This window comes from Sceloporus occidentalis, unplaced genomic scaffold, assembly GCF_023333645.1.
Source record: "Sceloporus occidentalis isolate IW3139 unplaced genomic scaffold, rSceOcc1.0.p SCAF_23, whole genome shotgun sequence".
NCBI lineage: Eukaryota > Metazoa > Chordata > Lepidosauria > Squamata > Phrynosomatidae > Sceloporus > Sceloporus occidentalis.
In genome coordinates this window covers 14,435,710-14,463,459 of record NW_028317003.1, presented here as the reverse complement: position 1 = coordinate 14,463,459, position 27,750 = coordinate 14,435,710, and the positions used below count along the sequence as shown (strand labels likewise).

At 40.8% G+C, this 27,750-nt stretch overlaps 1 protein-coding gene across 1 annotated transcript in view; it reads left to right on the top strand.

The window, feature by feature from the left end:
• Nucleotides 1–13,095: 13,095 nt before the first annotated feature.
• The window catches only part of LOC149300853 (integrin beta-8-like), a 39,864-nt gene continuing 25,209 nt past the window's right edge, over nucleotides 13,096–27,750 (top strand). The window contains exons 1-4 of the mRNA XM_089484888.1: nucleotides 13,096–13,204; nucleotides 14,218–14,247; nucleotides 18,505–18,599; nucleotides 27,272–27,446. Of these exons, the coding sequence (XP_089341014.1) occupies nucleotides 13,096–13,204; nucleotides 14,218–14,247; nucleotides 18,505–18,599; nucleotides 27,272–27,446 (409 nt within the window). The remainder of the gene's footprint in view (nucleotides 13,205–14,217; nucleotides 14,248–18,504; nucleotides 18,600–27,271; nucleotides 27,447–27,750) is intronic.

Genomic DNA, 27,750 nt, shown 5'->3' with positions numbered 1-27,750 from the left:
ATGCCCATTTGTCTATGTATATAAGGTCACCATTGAATCTGTTAATGCTGCCTAAATTGTTGGCGCTATATAAATAAAAGATAATAATAATAATGAATCTACTTGTATGGGTACATGCAACCACCATATATCTTCTAGTATAACAAAATCGTAGGTTCCACTGAATGTAGACCACATAGCAACAAAGTAATTCCATGTATAAAATATACCACTGATAAAGCTCCATAGGAAGATATATTAAGACATCATCATCCTTATCTCACAGGATAAAATGACCTTTGATCACTACACAATGCTTTATACTTGAGGCTCCTATCTCACTAAGCAAAGCATACTTGGTGATAGTATAACAAACCATGTTGTTATCCAGAAGTTTCTGATTCTTTCTTTCAACACCTACCCAAACAATGACCTTGAGTTCCAGATTTTTTTGGTGAGCTGGCATCAATTTAAAATGTCAGAAAGTATGTGAATCTTTACCCTGTAATTTGAGGCTTCCCAACACGTTCCCATCTTTAAATACATTTTAGCTTATATTACAATACTGAGCTCAGGTTAAATCATGAATATCAAGGAAGCAAAGATTCCCCCGACCACCCTAGCAAGAAAAAGTATGAAGAGAGCCAAAATGTCAACACCACGGGTTTACTGAATTAACCAATAGTTTAATGAGGCTGAATAAAGAAACAGCCTTTTTTAAGAGGATGCTCCTGATTTCTCACCGAGAGATGGTGATGCAATCATAGTTGTTCAGTGACAGCCATTTGAAAGGTATTAGTCAATTTAGCCAAATCCATGTACAGAGTCCCTGTTCCCTTTTTCATAAAGTCCAACAGAGTCCAACACTTCAGGGAGTGCGGACCTTATATTATGCACTGGTAACTACACAACATACTTCTTTCTTTTAGTTATTAGAGTTCTTTTCTGGTTGAATGTATATTTTCTAGCTATCAGTTATGCTTGCAAAAGGACACATATTGGGTGCCATCATAAGCATCCCTCAAGATTGTAAGCTTGCAAGTGGGGCTTTCTCCACCTAATGTATCGGTTTGTCTTAGTCAATTCTCGTCTTGTCATAACCCTTGAATATATGTATTGTATTAAGCGCTGCATAAATTGTTGGCACTTTATAAATAAAAGATAATAATAATAATAATGCTTAATTATGTTTACTAGAAGTAGCAAAAGAGAAATGTCTAATGCTTCATGACTAATGCTATCAGAATACCCTAAAGTCATTGCCTTTACAACCATGATGTAAATCAAAATAATAATCTCAACAAATGCAAAGAGTTGCTTTTTCTATTTGTATATCATAGATCATCACCAATTCCTATAACCTTGTTTTAGTTTATGGAATCTTATTTTTCCTGCTTCTTTTCTTTTGGTTTCACTTTCCTTTCAACCTCTTATTTAAATTCCATCCTACCCTTGTCTCACTTTCACTCACATACATCTAGCCCATTATATAGTGCACTTACCCCAACAATTATGACATTAATACATGTCTCCTATATACTTTGTTACTCCCCCCCCAGGGCTTGACTGAAAAAAAGATATCGGCACTTTAAGGCCATGGCCTCGAAATGCCATATGCCGACTGGATACGTACAGCATTCTACTCTTCCGCACGGTGTCTGGGCACACATTGGAGAACCTGATAAGGGAAAGTAAGCATAAATTCGGACCAATTTTGTATGTTTTTTGGTTGTTGACAAAAATAATCTTACCTATTTTTTTTCAGGCTCCATAGACACCTGAGCAAAATGTCAAGTTTAGCTAGACATAATGTATGTTCTTGGCTTCTTTTTTGATCACGTGGGCCTAAACAAGTGAGTTACTGATACAGTGATAGACAGTATAGCATCAGATAGCAGATCTTGGTGTAAAGCCCAACCAGACTGATTTATATAAGAGAATTATGCCTTCTGCAGAGAATTGTCCATGTAAATGTTCAGTGAGTTTCTTCTACACTATTCCTTTGTGATAGTAAACTTGTTCCAAGCTATCATGCTCAGATGATCTCCAAGAGGTACTGTTATAATCTGCTGGAGACTGTGGATTTTTCTTTGTATTAATATTCATCACAATTGTTATAGATTTGTCCAATTTTGTAAAAATATGAACTAGAGTGGATTCACCTTGAGTTCAAACAAACAATCTACACTAGTTCATTAATTTATGCAACGTCACAACAATTTGCCCACACAAATATGATCTCAAACATGAATGTGACTTATTTCTTGAGATCAGAAGCTCACTTCAATGATTCTTGAAGGATACCATAAAATACACTTCGATATTTTACGTTTTCGTATTTTTATTTAGCCCGAAATAAACCAGGACTACATTTTATTAAATGGTGAAAATGTACACATGTGTAACATATGGAAATAGATAGAATGCCTGGCTCTTTACGGCTTGCAACAAAATTATTTCTCAATAATACGTTGGACATTAAAACACACGTTAAATGGAAACTCATGTAAGTGACCTAGATTTTAAATTTGATTAGCTAATTATACCTATGTTTATGGATAAATGGTGACACCTGTGTTTATTCAGAGACATCAACATCATCTACGCATCCTGGAGTAGCAAAGAGGAATGTCCTAACACTCCTTCTCAGTAGCTGAAATATTAGATATTTACCATTTATTGTGTTAGCTACTCAAGAGCGTATGTTACAGTATTCAGTGTAACATAAACTGTGTTGGTTTAGCAACCTTAGCCAGTTCTGAAAGTGTGTGCATGACCCATGAAACCTAAGGTAGTAGAGTATGCAGCTTAAGTGGTAAGCTGTCCAGGTCGGAAGGGCCCTTTCTAAACTATTTGGAACTGGTACGAGGAGACAGGAATAAGGGGTTGCTCCTGGCCCCCTAGAGACCCGGGCCCGGCTGCGGTCCCTGTAGTGGGGTTTGAAAAATGTTGGACATGCCTGGGGTGGAATTTTCCCTTCCAGGCCAGCCAGCTTCTGCCCACAGATAAGAGGAGAAGGTGGATAAAAATATAATTTGCGATCAGTGGAACACCAACAGATCTATGTTCATTCCCTTTGGAAAATATGTCTCCGAGTGATATGTCTGTCTAAGTCAAGTTCTCATAAAGTCAAACTAATATTTATTTAACATTCTTCTCCTAGCTGACCAGTTCTACTGACTAGTGTCTTTTTCTAAAGCCTCATATGAGGAGAATACATCTTGCCTTACAGTAGATGCAACATCAGTGAGCAAGATGGGTACCTAATGAGACCTGGTACAAGAGATGGGCAAAATCTCCAAAATCCCTTTTGCAGGAATTAAAGAGAAAAGTTTTTTGTTTTTTTTTTGCCAGCTCCCACTTTACTTCTTGCTGGCTGATGACAAGTGTGATAGTGGGTACAAACCGGCTGATGCCACTTTCTGCCCATGTTCTGCGAGATGGGCACACTATGAGCCTAGCTTTACTTGAAACCTCTTGTTCTAAATAGGTCCTCTACTGGAACTGGCACTTGGAGAGCTTGAAGCGCTTCAGTGTATAACTTCATGAGCATCTAAATGTCAAGGCTGCCATTACTGAACATGAAGATAACCTTCTTGCAGTCAAAGAGTGAAATAAAGATTAACTCCTAGAATACCAGCAGTGTGCTCAATGCTTTGCAGGCTCAGCAGAACTCCAAGGAGTCACATGAACACTTTACAATGTAAATTAACTAGAACCACTTCACCATATACATATATACTGTATATGTATTTATATATATATGTATAAGCATCCATTCCATAGGCATGGGTAACTTAATGTGGAAGGAAAGGTAAGAGCTTGGGCACACTTAAGGGTCACGTTATCTGGAAGTGTTAAGTGGAGCCACACAAGATGATATTAGGGGAGAAGTATGCCACTGCCCCCCTCTGCGGTGATGAAGGGGTTTCCACGAACAAGAGGCTCAGTGAGAACTAGCCAGAGAGAGACAAAGAAAAGTGGGAGAGCTTTGTGTGACATCATGCTGCACCAATGTCCCGCCTACGCTAACTCAGGCTCTACGGATTTGGACAGAGTGCGGTCCGGGTCTCTTAGCAACGTCCGAACCCGGAGAGGTAGAGTCGCAATAGGACGAGCCGGTTCTGGAATCCCGAGGACCACGCTGACCAGGACAGTGGTCTCTAGGTGGCAGCGAGATCCAGCGCCGGGGCAGCCAGGAAACCCCCGATCTAGAGAAAGAAGAGGCTGCTGGAGAAAAAGAACGTCCATAAAACACTCCAGAAGAGTGCGAGATGTTCGGGACTCGCTGACCTCTTTGTGAATGGACAGGGCGCGTATGCTAATCGCACATGACATTGGCTGGGGTGTTGCGGCATGTGCCCTCCCATTTCTAGGACATGTGTGGGAGATGTTGTTCATGTTCAGGGAAATCCATGCATTCGCCTGCTTTATAAACCCACCTGTGTGATCGGCTAGAGCTCCAGACACAGATCTCCTGCAGCCAGTGCCCCGGGTGAAGCATGCAGCAGCACACAGCACTGGAGACAAGCGCACAGCTCCTGAATAATAGGCTCTTTGTGTAAAGAGGGCAAGGAATGAAAGCTGGGCTGAGCCGCTTAGCCTAGTACCTACTTCAGATGCACCGGTTACCGAGAGGCAAATGCTGACCATAGAAGTGCACATCTTGGATACCGATCGTCTTCACGAGGCGATATGCAAGTCGGCTTATCTCCGGAAAATCGTGACTCTGGAGACAGTAACCGGGGACCTTGTTACCGTTATACACATTCTGATTTCCCCCTTCAAACCTTGCTTGATCTGCACTATGCTGAGCTCGGCAAATGTTTCTAATTTTGCTGCTAGCACCAGTTGCCCGTGGAGCAGGACACCCTACAGCCTGCGGGCCCTGTGCTTTCTCTCTCTGCTGCTGGGACTCTGTCAGTCCGGTGAGTTACCGACATCGCTTTATTCTGTACATGGGGCGAGTTAGTATGTGCCAATGGAGCAGGTGCCAAGTGCCAGGCAGCGCATCCCTCCTAGGAATAGTTTGGCTGGGATGATCAGAACTTTGCTTGGGCACCACTTCAATGCTATATATATATATATATATGTAAAGAAATTGGTGTTACTAGAATAGGTTTTCTGATCTGAAATATCTAAACGATTTGGGCATCTACAGTAATGCAGATGGAGCAAAAGTCTTTTTTTAACCATTTAAGCAACCCAGATGGGGCACTGGGTAGTCATCACACTCTTCTGAACCTTCATCAGGTGCAGATGTACCAGGTGCCCTACACCTGGAAATGCTGGTAACAGAATATAATGTATACATTATGCTAGGGCAGGTATATTAGGTACATCATTGGGTGGAGATCTCTTATTCTGCCCTTACGTAAATATAAACAAGACATTGAAAACCATTAATTATGTTGGAACAAAGGAAGCTACTGTGTTGGAGAAGTGACATTATCCACTTCTGCCACATCACGGTTTTTACTGTAACTTAAGCCTGTGATCTTGTAAGAGCAGCTCTGGATCTTGTTAGCTGGGGTTTTAAAGACTTCTTAGAACTCAGGTGACTGGCCTGGGTCTGCATCACTACCTCTTTTGTTCAGTCTCTTGTGTTAAACCACTGAGTGACAGACAAGTTCGCAGAGTATTTCATGTTAGCACAAGTGGCTCTTAACACCTTACATGTTTCATCTCAATGTGTCTCTCTAGCACCTACAGTCTACCGATCACCTTCATTATTATTACTACCTAAAAGATCCAGTAAGTCTATCGGCCAGCTTAGGTGTATCACTGGGCTACTATGGTCCTTACTGATGCATTTTAACCCTCGTTTTAGTAATCCCGGATGTCCAGGAATATACCTTCTGTGGCATAAAGTTTTCAGCTCTTGCGATAACTAATGTCTGTTCGATGCATATCTAAGATTAAGAGGCAAATACAAAAGTACACATACAACCACATCTTACACAGTAGATTCTGCACCTGTTATTGTGCTCTTTAGGGTTAACACTAGCAGGGCTCTTTTCAGAGGAGCACTGATGGATAACTAGAGAGATGCTGAGTGCAGTAAAACAATTACAAAGACACTTGCAAATATTTCACATGTATAGATGGCCATTTCACCATTATCTTTATGGCAAAAGTTTGTAATCTTCAGATAGACTTTGTGAAGAAGAACAGAGTAGGGTGTACCTACCTATAGAAGCTATAGTCCATAAAAAACTCATTTTTATTTAATCTGTGCTTGAGCTAGCTATGGCCAGAGTCCACCTAGTTGTGTGCAGGTGGTCGTGGATGGACACTCTACCTAGCTCTTTCCATGGTCTCTTAGTCCAGGCAGGAGACTCTACCTAGTTCTGTCTGGAGACTGAGTCCTGGCTAGAGACTTTATCCAGTTATATCTAGAGACTGAGTCCTGGCTGGAAAACCTACTTAGTTCTATCTAGAGATTCGGTTCTGACTTGAGACTGTACCTAGGTCTGTCTTGGTAGTACTAGACATAGCATACTGAGTAATATTATAAAATAATAGTATTTTTAGACCAATCTTCTTTTGGAAAATGTAAATTTCCTGATGCTTGTCTTTTACATTTAATGTTCTTATTTTTTAAAAGCAGTATAACCATATCCATATTTTTGTATCTTAACACAATTGTGTACTGAGTGTATAAGTTACCAAACTTTATTGGAAACATTCAATTGTGTTTTTTTGTTTTGACATGTGAGAATATGTGTACCACTATTATCATGCCATAGCAACTGATAATGATATAGTCAATTTTTGTGGCAGCACTGGAGTGTTTTTCTGTTTAGTATACCTTTGAAATTTTTTACATTTACATGTTCAACTATGTAACTAGATGTAACCTATTTTATATTGCAAATATTGAATAGGTTGTAGACACGGTCTTGATACCATCTCATATAACTGTTTAAAATATTCTCAAGAATGATTTTCACACCAGGTAGACAACATCCAACATAACAAAAGCTAAGGTGGTCTTTCCTTAGAAAACCATGTAGAGATCCCCATGTTCTCCTCCATGTGCATGGGACATCAGTGAGCAAGGTGGAAGCCTAAGTATACACTATGCGGCTCTGATTGATGGCCCCATGGCAGGCAATACATTGGTAGACAACAGGTAGACAACAGGCAGGCAATACCTTGGTAGACAACAGGTAGACAACATCCAACATAACAAAAGCTAAGGTGGTCTTTCCTTAGAAAACCATGTAGAGATCCCCATGTTCTCCTCCATGTGCATGGGACATCAGTGAGCAAGGTGGAAGCCTAAGTATACACTATGTGGCTCTGATTGATGGCCCCATGGCAGGCAATACATTGAGGTTAGCCCTTATTTCAAATATAATCCATTTATATAGCCTGATACTTCAGTTTATCTTGGGGCAGATAAAGCATGATATGCTCTTATATCGTTCCTCTCAGTGGTCCTATACATTCTGATACTCTTATGTAGCTCTTAGTCTATAGGCAGATACCTTCTGTATTGGCACATATACAATCTCCCCTGTGCCCCAAACTCCTATGTGCCCCTTAATACTATAGTCGCACATTGTTTAAACGTGTAGGTACGTACTCAATGTTTGAGTGTTGATGAATCATAATACAAATTGCAGACACGATAAAAGTGAACACATGAATGCAGCCTGAACTTCCCTGAAGAGCCTGCTAGTAGTTTATTTTTATTACAACAGATTATGTATCATTTTATAATCGTGGTAGAGATTCATATGCAGCACTAGCCAAACATTCAGTTCTTCCTGTGAAACAAACCCTGTGAGTCTCCATGTGGGGTGGTGTTTGTGGAGAGAGAACATTATTAAAATATCAGGTCATCATGCTGAGAATTTGGCAGCAAATGACCCTCCGTATGTGTGTGAGCCCCTTCTGATTGATACCTCTGGGAAATTTGGGATATGAAGCATCCATGAATACATGTTACATGCATATCTGGGAAGTCACAGTCTTACATCCTGACTCTTAGGACTTTTAATCCAGTCTACAGATCTTCTGGTAAATGGGCAGATTTCCAGGGACTAGAAGGTCTATCTCAATGAGACTATAAACCCCATCTCTAGGAGTCTATCTAGAATTTTAATGAGGAGTGTTAAGGGAGGGCAAGAAAACCACAGCCTTTAGACAGACCCTGGTTGGGGATAACAATAAGTGATGATTAAGGAGTCTCGTAATAGAATCTTTGTGATAGGCAGTTAAACATTAAATATTTTACAGACCTCAGGATAAGGTTTTTATGGGTATTGCTATTTGTCCAAAAACCTCAGCTGCATATAGTCACTTTGCTGTGACCCGGGTTGCAATTATAATAACAGCCACTTGGGAACAGTCCAGACAAGAATGTTTCTAAGAATTTTGTCAGCTGATTGAATAAATATTGCAGCCTACTGGTCGCAGAACGAACAGGGCAACTGGCTTTGTTCCTCATTTTTATAGGTGATCAGTGTGTATACATCATTTCAAAAAGGATGTTTGCAGGAACAAACAGTATTTAAGTGGAACCACAGCTTTAAAGAGCTATTCGACACCACTTCATAAATAACATTGTTGTTCTTGTAAATACCATCTGTCCGTCAGGTGTGTCGGGAAGGTTTGGTGCTTTCTGTAAGCCACGGAGAACTTTAATTACTTTAGTAAATGAGGCACATGCATTCGTGGCATTTATGATCCGTGTAACTTGTAAATCGTATTTTATGGTTTCATCTTAAATCTCTGTTGGAGTCAAGGGCAGGTTGAAAGGCTCTTCCGTATTGACCGCAATGTGTCAATACGCAATTTATTTAATTGGAAAATTGGGTATTGGTTGCTATTGAGATTTTTGTCACATTAGTGTCTCTGGAGCCCAGGGTTATGTAGTTTGCTTTCTCTTTCATTCCTGCTTTAAGGACAATAAAGAAAGAACCAAACACATTACGGAGTCGTGTACACAATATTTTATTTAACATATGAAGTCCAAATCAAATATTATTATTGCATGATGTTTACACTGTGAACAGAATATTCTTAAATATTTCTGATGACGTGACCCTTACATCCTGGAACTAAAGCAGGTTTAATGCATGTGAGTGGATTTACACTGTATCTATATCCCTTCAGCCCATGTGTTTTAGAATGCTCATCAGCTTTCTATATGCATCCCCTTTTAACCCGTTTGGGAGCCAATGGGGTTAGCATTTTTAACCCAGGTAAACAGGTATGGATAATTGGTTTTTTATGAGTTGACAGTAGACTTAGGAACGTGAAAACTCAACTGGATTTCAACTTTTGGCAGAGTAGTTGAAAGTAACACCAAAAGATGCTATGTTCTACTGATGTTCTGTAACAGATAACACCTGGCTATTGCTAATCTAAACTCTGCGCTGCCTAAGTGTCGCCAATGAAAGTCAGCAACAGGTTGGGAGCCATTCATTGCCCTTGGTGACACCAGACATCAAGGGTCGTTAGGAAACACAGGGTTGTTCTGTATATGTTTGCAAGTGAACAAGCAGCTTGATGGATTGCAAGCTTTGTCATTAAGCAGCCCTGATTTTAGAACTGGGATGTCCAGCAATCCTGTTTGCAGCCATCGAAGCCTGGAGTCCGACATTTCTTTGCTTAGTTTAAGGTTTGCATTTTGACTTTTTGCTCTTTTGCAAAATGCAGATTAGGCGAGGAATGGCCCCACCGAGGAGCTACTATAGAGGCATGGAAATTGTATATTCTACAGTAAAGTTCACAGTGTAATTTTTGTATTTTTACAAGATTGATTTGTGGCAATAAAGGGTTAAATGAGTATATAAATATATATTTATATAGTTTAACCCTCTAACAATGCATATAAGTGTTTCACGTTTTCAAGCTACCACAGCGCTCCCTAAAAATAATGATGGATACATAAGTGGATAGACAAGCAGAGCAACCTTCTGTTATCTCATGTCCTCCTTGCAATGAGATTTGCCTTAAAGTATTATGTATTATAATTATACTCACCTTTGATCCCTATCCAAAGGTGAAACCAGCACTAAGGAATTTTGAAGTGAAACCAAAACTGCATGTGATCACTTTATTTTCAGTTAGAAGTCAGCGATGATAAAGCTGTTTGTTCCTTGTGTGATATCACCTGGTGGAAAGTACTATGCTTTCGAAAAGTCCCCACTCTTAGATGCTTCACCTCGAGCTTATTACAGAGGGGAAATACATTTCTGGGCATGCCATATTATATAGTCAGAGCCTGAATGCCCTTTAAAGGGCCAGAAGAAAAGGACCAGTTAACTCACCCCAGGAGTTAAAGGGGCAGTTTACAATACATGCAGCAGTTCATGTTTTTGTTTTACAGTAGATTTTTCTTATTTCAGAACAAGGGCTAATCATGCAGTCCACATCTTTTTTGAAGGATTGCTGGACACCAAGGTCCTACATGTGGATCTGAGAACTTTAATTCCGGTCAATACAGTGTCCACAACAACATCTGTACACATGCTATCAACACAATGAGCACATGAAACAGAGCACCCAAGGGGTGTGGGCTGGGTAAAGGAAACCATGCCAAGGAAAGACCCCCATGTTACGGGCTCTAGCCGATTATAAGGATTCTCCAACCCAAAGACATGAGATCCACTTCTCTTCATTAGGTCAATCTGTACCGAGTCTGTTTTTAATATTAGCTAAAAGATAACAATCTGAGAAGTCACGGGGAAAGTTAGGAAAATAGAACAAAATAATGAAATAGAGTAATAAATAACAAAAATGGAGAAGACATAAGGGGGATGCGAGTAGTGGGAGGCTATATAAATATTTGTCAGTGTTTTAAAAATCACAGGCTATTTTAAATATCCCTATATTAACTATTAAAGAGAACAGTCTTTTTAATGATTAGTAAGTACCTCGGCACGCACAGCCAAAAAAGCATCTATACATTCATCCTGAAAAGGACTCCAGGGGTTAGATATTCTTTTAACTATAATATATATATATAATATTATGGGGGGGGGGGCAATGTATTGCTATACAATGCAAGAAGCCACCTGAGCCACTTTACACTCTCCTTATGCAAATAAAAAATATGGTGCTGTCCAGCGATGTGTATTACTAATCATATGCGTCCTTAGAAAAACCCATGATTAATTCATAAATTTCCTTAATTATGAGAAATTCTGAATGGCACTTTTCTTGTATAGGAAATTAAAATAAGTGTTGCCACCTGGCCATTAATTATTGGCAGTAAATGAAGGCTTTTATGCAATGGACTGGAAGCCCTCTAGCAAATTGAGAGTTCAGTGTCATTTATTGACTCATCAAGTAGCGAGAGTTCCCAGGGATCAGCCCCAATCATGCCTACAAAAAGCTCAGTTGTATTGCCCCATTCATTCAGGGTGGACCTGTCATCTGCAGAGATGGATTTACACTTCAGGTGCCACTAAGGTCATTGCCCCCATACATGCTTAAAAAACAGAAAAAAATAACATGTCATGATGTGAAAGGCACAATATGGGGAGGTCAACAAATGTATTGTTTGGCTCTGTGTCCTTAAGGCGCGCAGTTCCTTTTAATGCAATCTGTGCTGGCTCAGTGTAAATGGACCGGTTAGGGAGATCAGAGATTTATCCTGTAACCGGCTTATTGAGCAGCAGCATACTGGGAGCCAGATCACCCAAGGGGGTGAAATAGGAGGGACTGCTGCCCCCTGGACCTGCCACCATAGGCCTAGTTGGCCTATGGTAGGTGACATCACTGTAAGCAACCCATACACAAATACTTCATCGCCCATTAAAATGTAAAAGTTTTTTTTTTAGGGGACACATACTTAAACTAGGAGAGACTGAAGGTCAAGTAGAGGTGGACAGAGTCAGGACTAAATGAGTGGAGTGAGGAGTGCTCTCAAAGCACTCCTAAAACACATCAGTTCCTCTCTAACTTTATGATATGGTTGATATAAATCAACAGATCGAACCAGACAAATTGTGAATACAAGTTGAAGATCTGTTGAATATTAAACAAAAAACTTTGTTAAAAGGTGCAGGTAACTTTATTTTTGTTTTAGAAACACAGCAGGTACTTGCATTCTATAAAATCACAGATGTTTACCTATTGCTTAAAATATAGCTTTCTGTTAACTTTAATTTAGCTCTTTACAGAAGCTTGGAGATAATTAAAGGGCATCTTTCTTGAAAATTGTGTATAATTATGTTTTCATTTAAATAAAGCATTTAGTTTCACAGAAGTGCCTGTTTATATAAAACTCTGTTTTTGGCCGTTGCTTTCCTGGAACAGAGTTCTTCTGTAAATTTTCAACTCTAATCTCTCCATCCCACCACATCATATAATTTATTAACCTAATTTATGTTTAGCATGGTTAACATTATTAATATGGATCATGGATAGGCGAAGTGTCCGTACAACGATTCCAGTGTCAGAGGCAAGGTTTGTGAAGGTCCATAGAACGTTATTAAATTGTCCACCACAGACCCCAGTAATTGTCCTCCATAAGCAATGTTGGTGCCTACCCGTGGATAGATTGATAAATTCTATACTTCTGGGCACTTTCGTATTGTATAATGGATATCTTCCATATATTTTTTCCACGTCCCTCATTTTGTGTGTGCTGACTTAATGTGTGAAATGGTCATTCAAATATGCAGTTATTACAAAGCCACCTTCTGTCTTCAATTAATTGGCTAGTCACTGTCTGTGATACAGATTTTAAATATGCATGCAAATTAAAGTGCTATCCCTGTAAATTTCGCAGAATCCGTGCCTCTCAAGAGGATAGTCCTGATTTTTGGGCACTGTCCCACCAAGCTGCCTCACTGGCCTAGTTTAGTAGGCATTGGGGATCATGGGCCATTAAGGAGATCAGAGGACTTCCCCTGACTGCACACTGAACTATGAAATCTATCAAGGAGTGTGATGTTGGAGTAAAGACTGCTGGGATATCATATAATATACCAGTGTTCTGCTTCGCAACATCGCAGGCGTCCTTTCTAGATATCTGCCTCTACGTGTCTGTAGTCCTGCGCCCAACGAAGGTGTCCCAAAGAATGTTAGGTATTATAGCAGCCAATATTGCTTCTCTTCTTGTAGCTCAACAGACAGCACATATGAGTTACAATGGCATTTTTAGAATACGAGAAATTTCAAAGACGGCCACAGCTAGGAGTAGGCTGCCCTATATGCATCAATAATGACACTTTACCTATCCAGGGCTTTCAAGCTACAGGTATTTTCCAGCTGCTAACGAGCAGCAATCTCTGCTCCTCCACCATAATATTAAGCAGCATATACTATAAAATTGCAAAATGTAAGGAACTTTTGGAATTGTTTACATCAGCTTCAAGTCACTATAATTGAAGGGTGTCTGGTACGTATTGAAGTTTGCAGTGCATCAGTTCTGAGCCATTTGGTTTTCCGCATAATACAGGCTCTGCATTGTTCACTAAAAATGTGCTATTTAGAGAGGGGGGCTTATGTTACAAGTGGAAGGGTCTGTTTATAAAACTGCACTTATTTATTTTACGTATGCCATTGCAGATATGAATCAGCCACCCACTAGCTCCCAATAGTATCTTTCAGGCTTCTGGCTAAAAATAATCTCCTTTTTAAAAAAAAAAAAAGAAATGGAAAAAAATGGTCTGTTTATATGTATTTCATTTTTTTAAAAAAGCTCATCTTTTTTTCTCACATATATTTTTTTTAATCATAGGGTTTTTGAGCCAGGCAGATATGCTTATCTTCAGAAAAAGTTAGAGGAGAAAAGCTGAGATCACAGCAGTAAATATTTCTGCCTCCCATGTTCACCCCCATTTATTTCACCGTTCTATCATTTCTTTTTCATTGTAACTCACTCCTCCTTTCAGTTTGGCCTTTCTTTTTATTTTATTTTATTTTACTTACATTAATAATATATAATATGATTTTTATTTAATTAGAAATATACAAAATTACTTAAAATAAGAAAGTCCCCCTTGTCCTTAAAGTATAGAATAATATGTGTGGGTATGCCAGATAAGAACTGGGGAATTTACAGTTGAGCAAAGACAAGACAAAAAGTGTGAAATTGCTCTTGTCATCCAGCGTAAAATAACCTTTATTTCCGAAAAGGTTAAACAGGAGAAAGACTGCTACAGTAATGAAAAATACATTGAAATCCTTTTTCCCACTGCGATTATGTATCAAATATAGAGATGATTTAATAAGTGCTGCCTGGGCTAACAATTCGGAGAGTTTAATTTTCTTCTTACGGCTTGATAAGCCCAGGCTTTGCATTTAATAAAACAAGAAATGCTATATAAAATCAATCTTTTTTGTAAGCTGTTTCTGAAAAGTCTTTTTTTTTTTATATAAAAAAATAAATCTATATACGTGCGCAGCTGGCAAAATAGTTGACAATTCACTCTTTACAATGCAGCATCTAGTGCACATGAGATAAATTACTGCTTTAAGTTACTGGGGGTTTTAATGTGGTTTAATAGAGCGGTGGATAGTTGCTATGGTTACTTTATTTGGTTGAGATATAAAAACCCCATATACAATAAACCTAAAGAAAATGAATGCGTAGCCGTTGGATCATGTTAAATCGTATGTCGATGTATCTTATTTTTGCCATGTATCCTGAAGGATCTTCCTTTCCTTACTCAGGTTTTATTGCGCCCTCTATAGAGTGACAGGGTTGTTGTATTACCTTCCTCTAGGGAATAATCATTGATTTTATTCTGCTATATAGTATATACTATTTGCAGTAAACTTTATAGCTTTTAGGTCACTTAAGGCAAACTGCTGCCCTTTAGGTGTAGTTGAATTATAAACCCCTTAAATTTCAACCAGCCTCCAAGATTGGCGGCCAGTCCGAAGCACTTAAAGGCGAAAACGTGTCTCGGCTTGGTTCTCTTGTGTGGAAGAAATCTGCTTTGCATAAATCTCAGCATAAATGGCTCTTAAAAGCAGGATGATAATATATATACTTTTTTTCTCCAGTTCTGTCACAAGCAAGCCTAAAAAATGTCAGATACCGTAGGACGAGACCTTAAGTTTACCTGACCCTCTGCCCTGGGAGAAGGGGGGGAAGTGAGTGGGACTCAGTGGATTGTGTCTTCTTGACCTTCATAGACACGTATTTATTTTTTCAAGCATTGAGATCAAGTCAGCATTGACTTGCCCAAATATAGTGTCTGAAATATACATGTCTTAACTTTATGTGTGGGATCAGTGTGAAATATTTCTCTGTAATGATATAAGCAACTGTAAACATGTCCAGACCAGAGTGTTTCTTAGTAGGAACTCACCAAAGAGCAAGCTTTGCCCATTCGATAAACATGTTATCAATCTATATGTGTTTGTCACCATACTTTTAACTAACATCGGGAAATGAGGACAGCATTGTGCTAGATGCCAAAACGCTAGTAATAATTATGATGATGGCAATTTAACCTTTGGCTGCAGTATGGTACACACAGTTAAATAAAGTCACCATGTGTTTTTTTGGAAGGGTACGTGTGGATCTATTTGTGATATGTGAAATGTCAGGCCTCTAGAAAAGACCTTTAAAAATAAATGTCATTTAAAAAAAAGTTTCCATATTTCTCAAATATTTATTATTTTGTTTTGTTCAAGTGGAAACTGATTTCCATGCAGCAATATTTCATTTTGCAATGTAGGTGGGACTTCCCACATTCCACAAGTTATATGGTAACTGCTTTCCACTTGTTTTTCCACATCAAACATATATTACAATGTTAAAAGTTCCATGGATACTCTAATACTGTGTGAACGAAAAACATTTAAAAAAAATATAGTTACCCCCTGAAAAGGCCATGTTTGTTTTATAACCAACCGTGAAAATATCAGAGGGACAGTCTACAGTCCCAAACAGCTTCTCCAACCTTTTTGTAAGGACAGTGGCTTTATTTTTTCTTACAGGTAAAGAATGCCTATTAAAGTATTTAATAAGAACTTTAATATGCATTTTTTACTGAATGTACTGTGTAGGACCCTACCTTTAATCATCAGAAAAAGCCATGACCCCCAACATTTCAGGTGTCCAAATGGAGACCCTTGTGTTGGGGTGTGTGGTAGGTAGGAAGCTGGAGTCATAGCCAGCTGCCCACCTTATCTTGATATCCGCCTCATGAGACCACGTGGGAGCAGCAGTGAAGCACAGTTCTCTATTGGCTTCACAGCTCTCTGGGCTGGTCAAGGGAAATCAGAGGATCTCCCCAATCGACCCATGCTATCCACTGCCCGCTAAAGTGGGATGGTATGTGGGCCAGTGGGACAATGTCTGGAAATCTGGGAATCTTGCCTACAGCGCATGAATACCATGACAGGCAAGCAAATACTGGGGTATTTTCATAATATCTGACTGTTTTCCCAAGTGTCATGTTCAAGGCCTAAGAAACTGATATATTCCTGGCAGATAACATCTGGTAAAATACATTATTATGATAAGGCATCTGGCAGCACTTACCCTTCTCCTGAGCACCATTTCTTGTTACTGAAAATGTGTGATGCATGATATCCCCAGTGAATGTTTTAGCAGAACTATTCTAGAACAAGCACACATCAGGCCATGTAACAATACTAGTACTATATCCACGTTATGACATCACTGTATTCTGGTGACTCTCATATTATTTAATTCTTTTATTCTAAATTATCTAAACAAATTCTTATGTAATAATGAACATAAAGGGACAGTCTAAGCTTCCATATAGCCCTACTAATGAAGAATACATATCAAAGTACTTACCTGTTGAAAATGCTGCAACTTCTCCACCACCTCCACTGTCCACATTTTACGCCAGTTTTAGCTTCTTGAAGCAATCAATCACTCAATCAGGAAAGCATCCTCCAATAATTGAGAGCGATTTCTGCGCATGTACGTTGAGGTATCTCATTAGACAGCCTAGCTGCCGTTGAGTTTGTATGTATGCTGAAATGTAAGTAGCTGAGGGGCATCGAAAGAAAGCAAATCTGTAGAGGGATTCTCATGAAAACATGCAAAAAGTGTTATTTTAAGGCGACGCTCAGCTGTCATATGAACTAAAACTCATGTGTTCCATGGAGTGTCTCTTTAATAGTTTGGTCCATTACAAGGCCTCATACAAAAGCAAGCTATATAATGCACTATATCACTTTCTGTACTCTACAACAGAATTTTAGCATAGCATTTTGGTCTCAGTGTGCAGTTCTTTAATCTGCATTGAACATAGTCCCCAATGCTGAGAAAAAGCTTGTAACACCAAAAACTATATTGAGGACAAGAATTTTCCATGATCAGTGCACTTATTGTCCAGTCTCACTATGTGTCCCATTTAATACCAGACATGGAGTAGTAGAGTAGTGACGATTGTGATGGCATATGTGGACACTTTGGACTATGTGAGCAATATTGTCATTAAAGCCCAGTCTTTTGTGAGTAGACAACTGTAGACAACCAATTTTTATCCAGTAACCTAAAGAGTAGTGGTAAATCACACGGGTGGTGACCCAGGCCTGACCCATTGCACCACCCCCAGCCAACCCCTCCAGAGCTATGAGGTCATATCCCGTGCTGTGCCCCTAAAGGATGTGCATCATTGGATTAAGCACTATAAGACTAAGCCAGAAAACGTCATTGCTCAAGCCAGCAGAGATTCCAGTAGTTAGTTGTCTAGGGCAACGGAACTAAGGTAAATTGATGTGGCCGTGATCGGGCTCCCAGATGGGCTGTAGCCCAATCGACTTGTTTGGGAAGATCAGAGATTTAAGTAAAAGTAGCCTTCTCATTTTCCTATCTCTGCTGCACAACCTTCTCAGGCAGTTTTCTGGGTTATGACATTTCATCCCCACGAAGTAGGATGCATAGCATGAGCCAGTTATATTTTTTAGATAACAATTACCATATAGGACAAGCCAATTCTAATGGATACAGGTGGATAGTTATCCATGTAAAATAGGCGAGATGTGGTAGTACCCAGGCCTGGACTGGCCTCAGTGGGCAGTGCACTTTTTGACTCTCATCACACTTACCATAAGCGCCGCTTTGTGACTGATCAAGTGGTTTAGTGCGTGGCCTCCCTCAAATAAATGCAATAGTCTAGCCAGGCATGTAAGACTGTAGTGCGTGGCGGGTGTATGTACGTGTTTAATTGGCCACTGGCTTTAAAGTGCCAAGGTTTTTTCCATTCCTTATTTACCAGCTGCAGTATTTAATAGATATGCTGCAGCCACTTGCCTCAAATTTCATTCAGTGTTCCTTTAAAAATCTTAATAAAACTTTCATGCTGCCAAAATACCATTGTACTTATACTGCTCTATTTTTAGAATATTACAATACGTTTGTTTCCTTTATACCTTTTATATTCTGTTAATTGGATCCTCAAGCACCCATTTGCTTGGTTAATTGCAATTTTGGAGTATATTTTTGGAAGGACTTTAGTGGCAGCTGGAAAGTTGCTTCATGTGACTCTTACATCACTTGTGTATAAATGTTTTATAATGCTGTGTATTTGTCTAAAGCTCTGCTTAACTGGTTCACTTTCTCTCTTGCAGCGGAGAACAGGTGTTCCTCTTCAAATGCAGCTACGTGTACAAAATGCCTTGCTCTTGGCCCAGAATGTGGATGGTGTACTCAAGAGGTGCGCACTTTATGTCTCTTGGCTGAAACATACGTTATGCCGTGTATGATCATGTACTTTCCAAAAGTGTTGTCGTTTTACCTAACTACACAATTAAAATGGTACTATGATATGTCTTCTAAGGGAGAGACTTCTTGTGGGGATGGGGCTATCCCCAGAGTGTCGTTGTGGGAGGAAATCTTGGCAGCATCAGGGAAAGTGGGAGTTGAGTATCCTGGACATAGATAGATGGGTGGGCATGGTCACACACACAACGCTGTCCTGGCCAGAGAAAGAGGAATCTGGAGACTCCAGGTCAGACCTGGAGGATGGGGCAATAAGGCCCATCTATCACGCACCCCTTTCACACATTTGAAGCCAGCTCCATCTCCTCCCCAGGTCCCGCAAGGATGGGCTTCTGGGTAGACGTAGACCAAAAGTTCCCAGGTATGGTTATGGTGATTGCAGGAGAAACTGTAAAAGAGCCATGAGATGTAAGGTTATCAGGTTGATGGCGTACATACAACTCGCAGGCTTTTAAATCATAAAAATTTAAGCGTAATGACTGTGTGCTGCATATTTCCACTAAAGAAAACTGTTGAAATGATTGTTCTTTTGATTCTAATCACAGTTTAGCTCAGGTTCTCATACATATTATTTCCATCTTGTGGAAAAAATTCTGCTATTTTTTGGCCACATAACACCACTTTTTGTATGTGTGCTGTCTTCTAATTTAAGAATTCATTGGTAATCTTTTTTTAAAAAGTGATGTCATGTTTTGGAACGTTTTCACCACTTGAAATGTTGTTACTGATCATGTATCATTAGCAGTGTTTTAAAGCCAGTCAACCTATTACGTAATGGGCCTAGCTGTCTATGCTTTGTAAAGTACACTTCCTAGGAACTTTGTTTTTTTTTATTTTAGGTCCATTCTTTTTGGGGTTCTGCAGTTAATTATATTGCATTCAGCAACATGTCAACCTCCACTACCTCTTAGTTGTTATTCGTCCAAAGCACAAACGTAAAACTTTGGGGCCCATTTCTCTAGAAGCTGAGATTGTTTACTGCATATAAGTGTATCACAAGGTTCTACAGCCATAAAAGTCACAATGTGTATAGAAACAGTAAAAATTGGCTTTATACATTTTATTAAATAACAAAACTACACGGTTCTTGTTCAAGATGCTGTCATTGTGTCATGATGTCACATAAAGCCCTGCTTCCATAGTAATGCTTCTAACCACATCCCTTGAAATAAGTACCCTTTCTTGGCCAATACCAGGAGGTATGGTACAAATGCTTGCATATAAATATTCACTATTTGGACAAAAGTAGTTGGACACCAACAGGGACTTTATTGACATTGCATTCTAAATACATAGACCTTAAAATGCAGTTGGTCCCCCCCTTTGCAGCTATAACAGCTTCCACCCTTCTGGGAGGGCTCCCCACAAGATTTTGGAGTATTTCTGTGGAAATGTCCCCCCGTTCATCCAGTAGTGAAGGCCTGGCTCACAATCTCCGTTCCAGCTCATCCTAAACGTGTTCGATGGGAATGAGGTCAGGGCTCTGTGTGGCCAGTCAGGTTCTTCCACGCCAAACTCATCCAAATGTGTCTTTATGGACCTTGCTTTGTGCACCACTATATGGACAAACGTATTTGGGCACACTTCTTGTTTATTGAAATCAGGGTTTGGGCTAAGCCCCTTACTTCTAGCGAAGGAAAATCTTAATTTTTTTTTGTATTTAAGTTTATTATACAAACTGATTATGATAAAACAGACATCAACCTGTTTTAGCAGGAGTACATAAATCGGTATTATCGGTACAGGTAGACGATAAGCAGTACTGCGACGCAGCGCAGGGCAATACACGTTACAGTACGACTTCAGTTACGGAAAGCTCAGTAGAAGCAGTGTACAATTACATTTCCAGACGTGGCGCATATGGTTAGCACTTGGTGGAACATAACCTGGGGAAATGGGGGGGGGGGGAGGGGGCTGAGGAGAATGGGGCTAGTCTTCAGCCTCTAGACTGTCCTTGAGAGAGTAGTCTCTCAGCAGGCTGTGGATAAGCCTGCGGCAGTCACGGACTGTGACCTGCTCCCTCCTCAGCACCAGGCGGTTCCTGGCAAACCATAGAGCGTCCTTTACACAGCACATGAGACGCCAAGCATCCTCAATGGCGCTCTCCGTGTGTGTTCCTGGAAAAAGTCCGTAAAGTACCGAATGGTAAGACAGGTACTTTCTCTCGATAGAGTCCTTGAGATCCAGCTCCAGGGCTCTGAACAAAGCCTGTGCAAACGGGCACCGCCAGAACAAGTGAAGAGAAGTCTCCTCCTCCACAATGCACTGTGGGCAGTGTCTATATCTGCACAGCCCCCTGGCATGCATAAATGTCCTTAGGGGGAGGCCTCCCTGAATGGCCATCCATGCCATGTCTTTATGCCTGTTGGTTAGCCTGCTCGACGACACGTTAGCCCAGACAGTCTTGGCTGTGGCGTCGGGGAGCCCTGGGATGTTCTCCATAGTGTCTTTGTCTCTGATGAACTTGTGGATCACACGGGGTAACCACAAGTCTGGTTTAACTCCCTCCAGTTGGTGCTCCCTTACAAATTTGCCCACGTCCGAGTAGAACCAGGGCATGGTCCAATTGTAAGGGACGGAGCTGTCCCACTTTTCCCACTTGAGCTGCCTCCACAGGGGCAGCAGGAAGAAGCGAGACATGGAGTTTCCAGCAGAGCCTTTCGCTACGTCTCTGAGAGTCCTGCGCACGCAGTTGCACACAAAGAAGGTCCTCAGCATGGTAGGGATGTCAGGCACTCCTTTGCCTCCCTTGCCGGGTTCCTTGTACATCACTGCGCGCTTTACTCTGTCCATTTTGGAGCCCCAGATGAAGTGGAAAACTGCTCGGTTGATGGCTCGGTGAATGGTGACCAGCAAGGGCCAGGCCTGAGCCACGTACTGCAGCACGGGAAGAATCTCGTTGCGCAGCACCAGCACTTTCCCTTCGATGGTGAGGTCTCTGAGGCTCCACAGCCCAAATTTCTGCTTTACTTTGTTGAGTCTCTCCTCCCAGCTTTTCAGGGCCGCGCCGTCTCTGCCGAACCAGACTCCCAGGATCTTTAGGAAGTCGGTTTGGATGGGAAACGGGATCGGCTCAGAAGTCAGGTCCCACTGCCCGAACAGCATGGTCTCCGACTTCCCGCAGTTGACCTTTGCGCCTGAAGCTCGGCTGAAGTCCTCGCACGTCTGGACGAGCGCTCTCACCGACCGGCGATCCGCGCAGAAGATGGTCACGTCGTCCATGTAGAGCGAGCACTTTATCTCCTTCTTGTCTCTGCCCGGCGCGGTGATCCCTCTGATCTCTGGATTCCGTCTGATGCACTGACCCTTCAGCATTCCAAGATTCCAAGAAATGCTATGCTTCCAGTTTGAGGAAGGCCATTTTCTATTCCAACATGACTGTGATTACTGCGTACAGTTCTGGAGACCCCATCTTCAGAAGGATATTGACGCATTGAGGAGAGTTCAGGGGAGAGCTACACAAATAGTAAGTGGCGTGCAGGAACAGAAATTATCAGGAAAGGTTAAAAGATCTTAATATGTATAACTTGGAGGAAAGAGGAGAGAGGGGGATGCTATAGAAACATTTAAACACTTAAAGGGATTTAACAAACGACAGGAGGCAAGCTTATTTGAAAGGAGGAGCAATGTTAGAACAAGAGGTCATGGTCTAAAACTAGAGGATGAGAGGCTTAGATGTAATATTAGGAAGTTGTACTTTACTCAGATGGTAGTAGATAAATGTAACGGGTTCCCTGCAGACGTGGTGGAGGGTAATACAGTGAGGGAGAATTCAAACAGGCATGGCATAAACAAAAAAGCTATCCTGACCAAAGACTGATAAGGGTTTGATCCACTTACACCAGGAAGAAAATGGCAGACTGGATGGGCCTTATGGTTCTTATCTGCTCTCACATTCTATGTTTCTACGTATTGTGAAAGCAGTAGCAAATATGAAGCAGGGTAACCACATCAGTTATTTATTGCAGTATACTTATGCATTTCATATGGTGCTGGGCAGCATGTGTAAGGAGCTGACCTGCAGTTTGTGGGATTTACATTCTGTATGCTACAAGGTAGAACAATATGTGAAATGAATAAGTGTCCTGGGAAAATGTGGTCAACGTTTTTCCAGGGTTAGCTCCCCTCTTCTGGGAGTTTGGCTTCAACTGGGGGGGTAGCCCCAGTGACTTTAGTAGCTGAGGAGTAGATAGTAGTGGGTTTGGTGTCGCTGGGAAGTAGACAAAATATGAGAAGGGAGTGCATTATCCCATTCCCAGGGATTGAAGAAAGTCCCAGGTCTGGTGGTCACCCTAATGTGAAGTCATTTCCAGATTAATTTACCCCAAAAATCTTCACTTTCACTTTGAAAACCTGGCATTGTTGCAACAACTCTGAGAGTTATATTAAAGCTTTTAGCCTGAGTTTGGAGTTAGTTCAAGAACCTGCCTATTACAAAATCCCAGCTCCCAGTATCCTAAAAAAGAAAGGACTCTTCAAGTCTTCGTTCTTGGACGGCATGATTTTGAGACTTGAACTCCCAGTAAGTACGATGGTAATGAGTGTTATATTCCAGCAACAACTGGACAGCTGCAGGTTGACCAACCCTACATTAAGGCATTTATTTAAATAGATGTTTTTTTCACACCTTTCAGTTTCTGAAAATTCCCATATGGCCCTTTCTTATGGATGGCCTGTCACTCGTACTGTGCTGCTGTGGATGGAGTATCGCTAGTTAAATACAACCACAAAACCGGGAAGCGGTTTAAAAAAGGACACTCAGAGGCCAGTCCTGTAATTATACTTAACAGCTGTTTACATCATAACTTGACTTTCAGATGGTCAAATGTGAAGCAGGTGTAAAATCTGGAAACGCTTCCACTTATAGTCTATCCAGACCTTGTTTGGAAAAAAAAATTGTGCTTAATATTATATAGGGGTTTTTTTTTGTTATTTATTGTTTTTTCAAAAATCTGGATTGCATTATTTTCAAACCTCTATGATTTCTAAGTCACAATCGTTCTGTAAAGTATAGTTCGTGAAAACTCTTTTTGTTTTTATATATGTATCTGATTCACATATGTACACCCTCACATACACATAAAATACATTTTATATTATATATAGGTATATATATATCACATATACACTGATTCACATATGTACACCTTCACATACACATAAAATACATTTTATATTTATATATCACATACACATTGATTCACATACACACACCCTCACATACACATAAAATACATTTTATATTTATATATCACATACACATTGATTCACATATGTACACCCTCACATACACATAAAATACATTTTATATTATATATATATATGTATATAGATATATATATATATATATATATCACATATACACTGATTCACGTATGTACACCTTCACATACACATAAAATACATTTTATATTTATATATCACATACACATTGATTCACATACACACACCCTCACATACATATAAAATACATTTTATATTATATATATCTCACATACACGCATTACCGTATTTCCTCGATTATAAGACGACCCTGATTATAAGACGACCCCCCAAAATCTGAATATTAACTTAGGAAAAAAAGAAAAAGCCTGAATATAAGACGACCCTAAAGGAAAAAAGTTTTACAGTAAATGTTAATTCATGTAAACTATTTTTTTAAATAAAAGCTATGATTGAGAAAAATATTTTTTTTGTTTTTATTTCCTTGTATTTTCCAACCTGTCCCCCAGTTACGCACATCTGCCCCCAGGCTTGCCACACCAATATGGCACTGTGGCCCATGATATGCCTTTTAACCCTCTATATGCCACTGTGCCCCATGGTATGCCTTTTGACCCCCTATGTGCCACTCTGCCTCCAGAAATGCCTTATACCCCTATATCCCATTCTGGCATTTAGGGGGTTAAAATGCATATTATGGGGCAGAGTGGCATATAGGGAGGTATAAGGCATTCCAGGAGGCAGAGTGGCATTAAGGGAGTTAAAAGGCATTGTATAGAGCACTCTGCCTCCAGAAATGCCTTATACCCCTATATGCCACTCTGGCATTTAGGGGGTTAAAAGGCATATTATGGGGCAGAGTGGCATATAGGGAGGTATAAGGCATTTCAGGAGGCAGAGTGCTCTATTAAATGCCCCCTTAACGCCACTCTGCCTCCTGAAATGCCTTATACCTCCCTATATGCCACTCTGCCCCATAATATGCCTTTTAACCCCCTAAGTGCCAGAGTGGCATATAGGGGTATAAGGCGTTCCAGAAATGCCCTATGCCCCCATTTAACACACACACACTTACCGGTGCTTCCAATGTCCTGCTGTATTGCCGGGGCAGCGGGTTGACGTCTCCTTCCGCTGCAGCCGGAAGGAGGTGGAGTTGGCAGCGGGGGTTTGTCTGCGTCCGTCGCGCATACCTTCCCCGGCTGTCAGAGATCAAAGTTCCCCACACCGGTGCGGGGAACTCTGATCTCTGACAGTCGGGGAAGGTATCCGCTTTCGGCTGCAGCGGACGTTGTCTACGCGGATCGCGTAGACGTCAACCCGCTGCCCCGGCAATACAGCAGGAAGCACCGGTAAGTGTGTGTGGGGGGGTGTTAAATGGGGGGGGGGGGGGAGACAGGAGGATCCAGGTCCCCTGCAGCGGTGCGGGGGATCTGGATCTTAGTCTCATAATCAGACCTCTATTTGAGGTCTGATTAGAAGACGACCCCGATTAGAAGACGAGGGACAAACAGACAAACACAGTGACAAACACACAGTCAAACACGCATGGTGCTGGCTGCAGCTTACGCTGAGTTTGGGATGAAGGAGGGATGCAGCCAATCAGGAACTGAGGCAACCTCAGGCAATTAGAGGAGTTGAGAAGTCTCTCCTGATTGTCTGAGACCGCCTTCACTCTGACTTCTCAGACTTATTATGGGACAATGCTTTGTCCCGGATTGAGGCTGCCCGGGACTTAAAAGTCTCATTGGGGGACTGTCCCGTGCAGTCCGGGACATTCGGTCACCCTATACATGTCTCTATCTCCTTTTCTGCAGCTCCACTCCTTGTTCTTCTGTCTTCTGTCATTGTCCGCTTCTCCGTGGTGTCAGGGAGTACGTCTGTGAGACAGAGTGAGTGAGAGAGCAATGAAAGCAAACAAAAATTCAAAGCTCCCTGTTAATTTTTGTTTGTTTCGTTGGGGTCCCTCTTCATTTTCATACATTAGTACGAATTAACAAAACTGGCAAATTTGGTTAAAATTAAAATTCGTACAAATCTAAATGCACAACTCTACAGCACACACACTGGTGCCTGAAAGAACATGGCTTGGGGCAACAAATTATGGTGTGTTCGGTCTCATATTCCAAGCTGCGAGTCAGTGCAGGTGAACTCAGCAATGTAGAGAACAGCTCAGTGAATAACGTGTTCATCCAGGTATCATTCCAACTTAAGAGGAGTCATCTGGTCGCAGGCAATAAGTGCTTAGCTGAATACATAAGTCACATTTTATTGCATAGATCTTATAGGTACTTAGGTTACTTCTGTCATTCCTCGCTGGATCTTACAACCTAATTCAAGACAGTGAGATATTAATCTTGGGTCAAACATAGTTCTTATACGATGTGAACAAGAGCAGTTAACTAACAAAATGCTGATTCCTTGCAATACTTTGCTTTACTATTATCTGAGCTACACCCTTGTAGGTTTTCTTTGGATCTCAGTTGCAGTACTTTGTGTGGATTCCTGGAACATGGCATTATTATAATAGAAAATACTCTGTTCATCTGAAATGTCAGAGCTATGCTTGTTCTCAGCGTGCCTTCAAATATCTGTTCTTTTCCGTGTGAGCTACATTTTTTTCTTAGATTTTTTAAGAGTATGGCTAACCTGAATTTACAGCTCCTTCCTGTAACTGTTTGTTCAGCGGGCAACCCTATAGTTTAAAGCTCTCCTAACGCTCTTTAACTAAGGGTTTATTAGAAGCATAATTCTTGGTACTGTTGAATGCCCAACCCGTTCCCAGAAAAAAATGTTAAAAGGCCAGCAATGTATTAAATATACATGGATCTGCGGCATATTCCTGTAAACCAGGGGCAGATGGCCTTGTCTGGAGAACAGGTCCCCCCGTGTGCTGCTACTCAGTGGGCAAGTTACAAAGGATCTCCCCAACCAGCCCATTTGTACGATGGAGAACTGTGCCTAACCAGCACGTCCTCCATACCATGCTGTACCTGGCACTGTACATTACTTCTGTAGCAGCATACCTTGGCACCTGGTAAGGATGGTGGCCACGGAGGTCAGGCCTCGATCAGCACCAAACATGAATACATTGCTACATGGATTTTATAAGTGAGAGATGTCCGACCAGCTATGCAAAACCTTTAAGACATCGTAGGCAAAGCAGGTAATGGGAGATACAGAGAAACGCAGAATAGTAAAAGGAAGCGCATTTGAAATGGGAAAAACATATTGCCTTCTTGTTTTGGTTTCCTCTGATCAGAAGACATCTAGGACTAAAGAGTTGGCTACCAGATCAAAAAGACTCAGATAGGAATTAGCTAATTGTGGCCCTTCTTGTTATACTGGGGACAAATAAAAAGTATGCCTCTCTCTCTCTCTTCTCAGGATTTTATGGTGGAATCAACAGAGAATGAAAGATGTGACACCGTACCGAATCTGAAATCCAAAGGGTGCAGACAAGAGTTAATAGAACATCCTTCAGTTCAAGTGCAGGTTCTCAGCACCAAGGACACAAGCAGCCAGGTCACTCCGTCAGAGGTTTCTGTTCACCTAAGACCAGGTTAGTGGTGGAATATTTAGAATCGCACACAATAAAGTGTTTTGTCTGTGTATGTCACATTTTGGTTTATTGTGCAATAATTATTCTATATTAGAGGTCTCCAAACTTTTCAGTGCGAGAGCCACATCCTATATTTCACACATTTTCTACTCATCTGGAAACAGTGATCAACTGAATATGACATGCAAAGTTTTCACTAGTAGGCAAGTTAAAGGGGTATGAGGGGTTAGAACACTTTTTTCTGACATTTATTATTATTAATATTATTAGTATTACCGTATTTGCTCGATTATAAGACGACCCT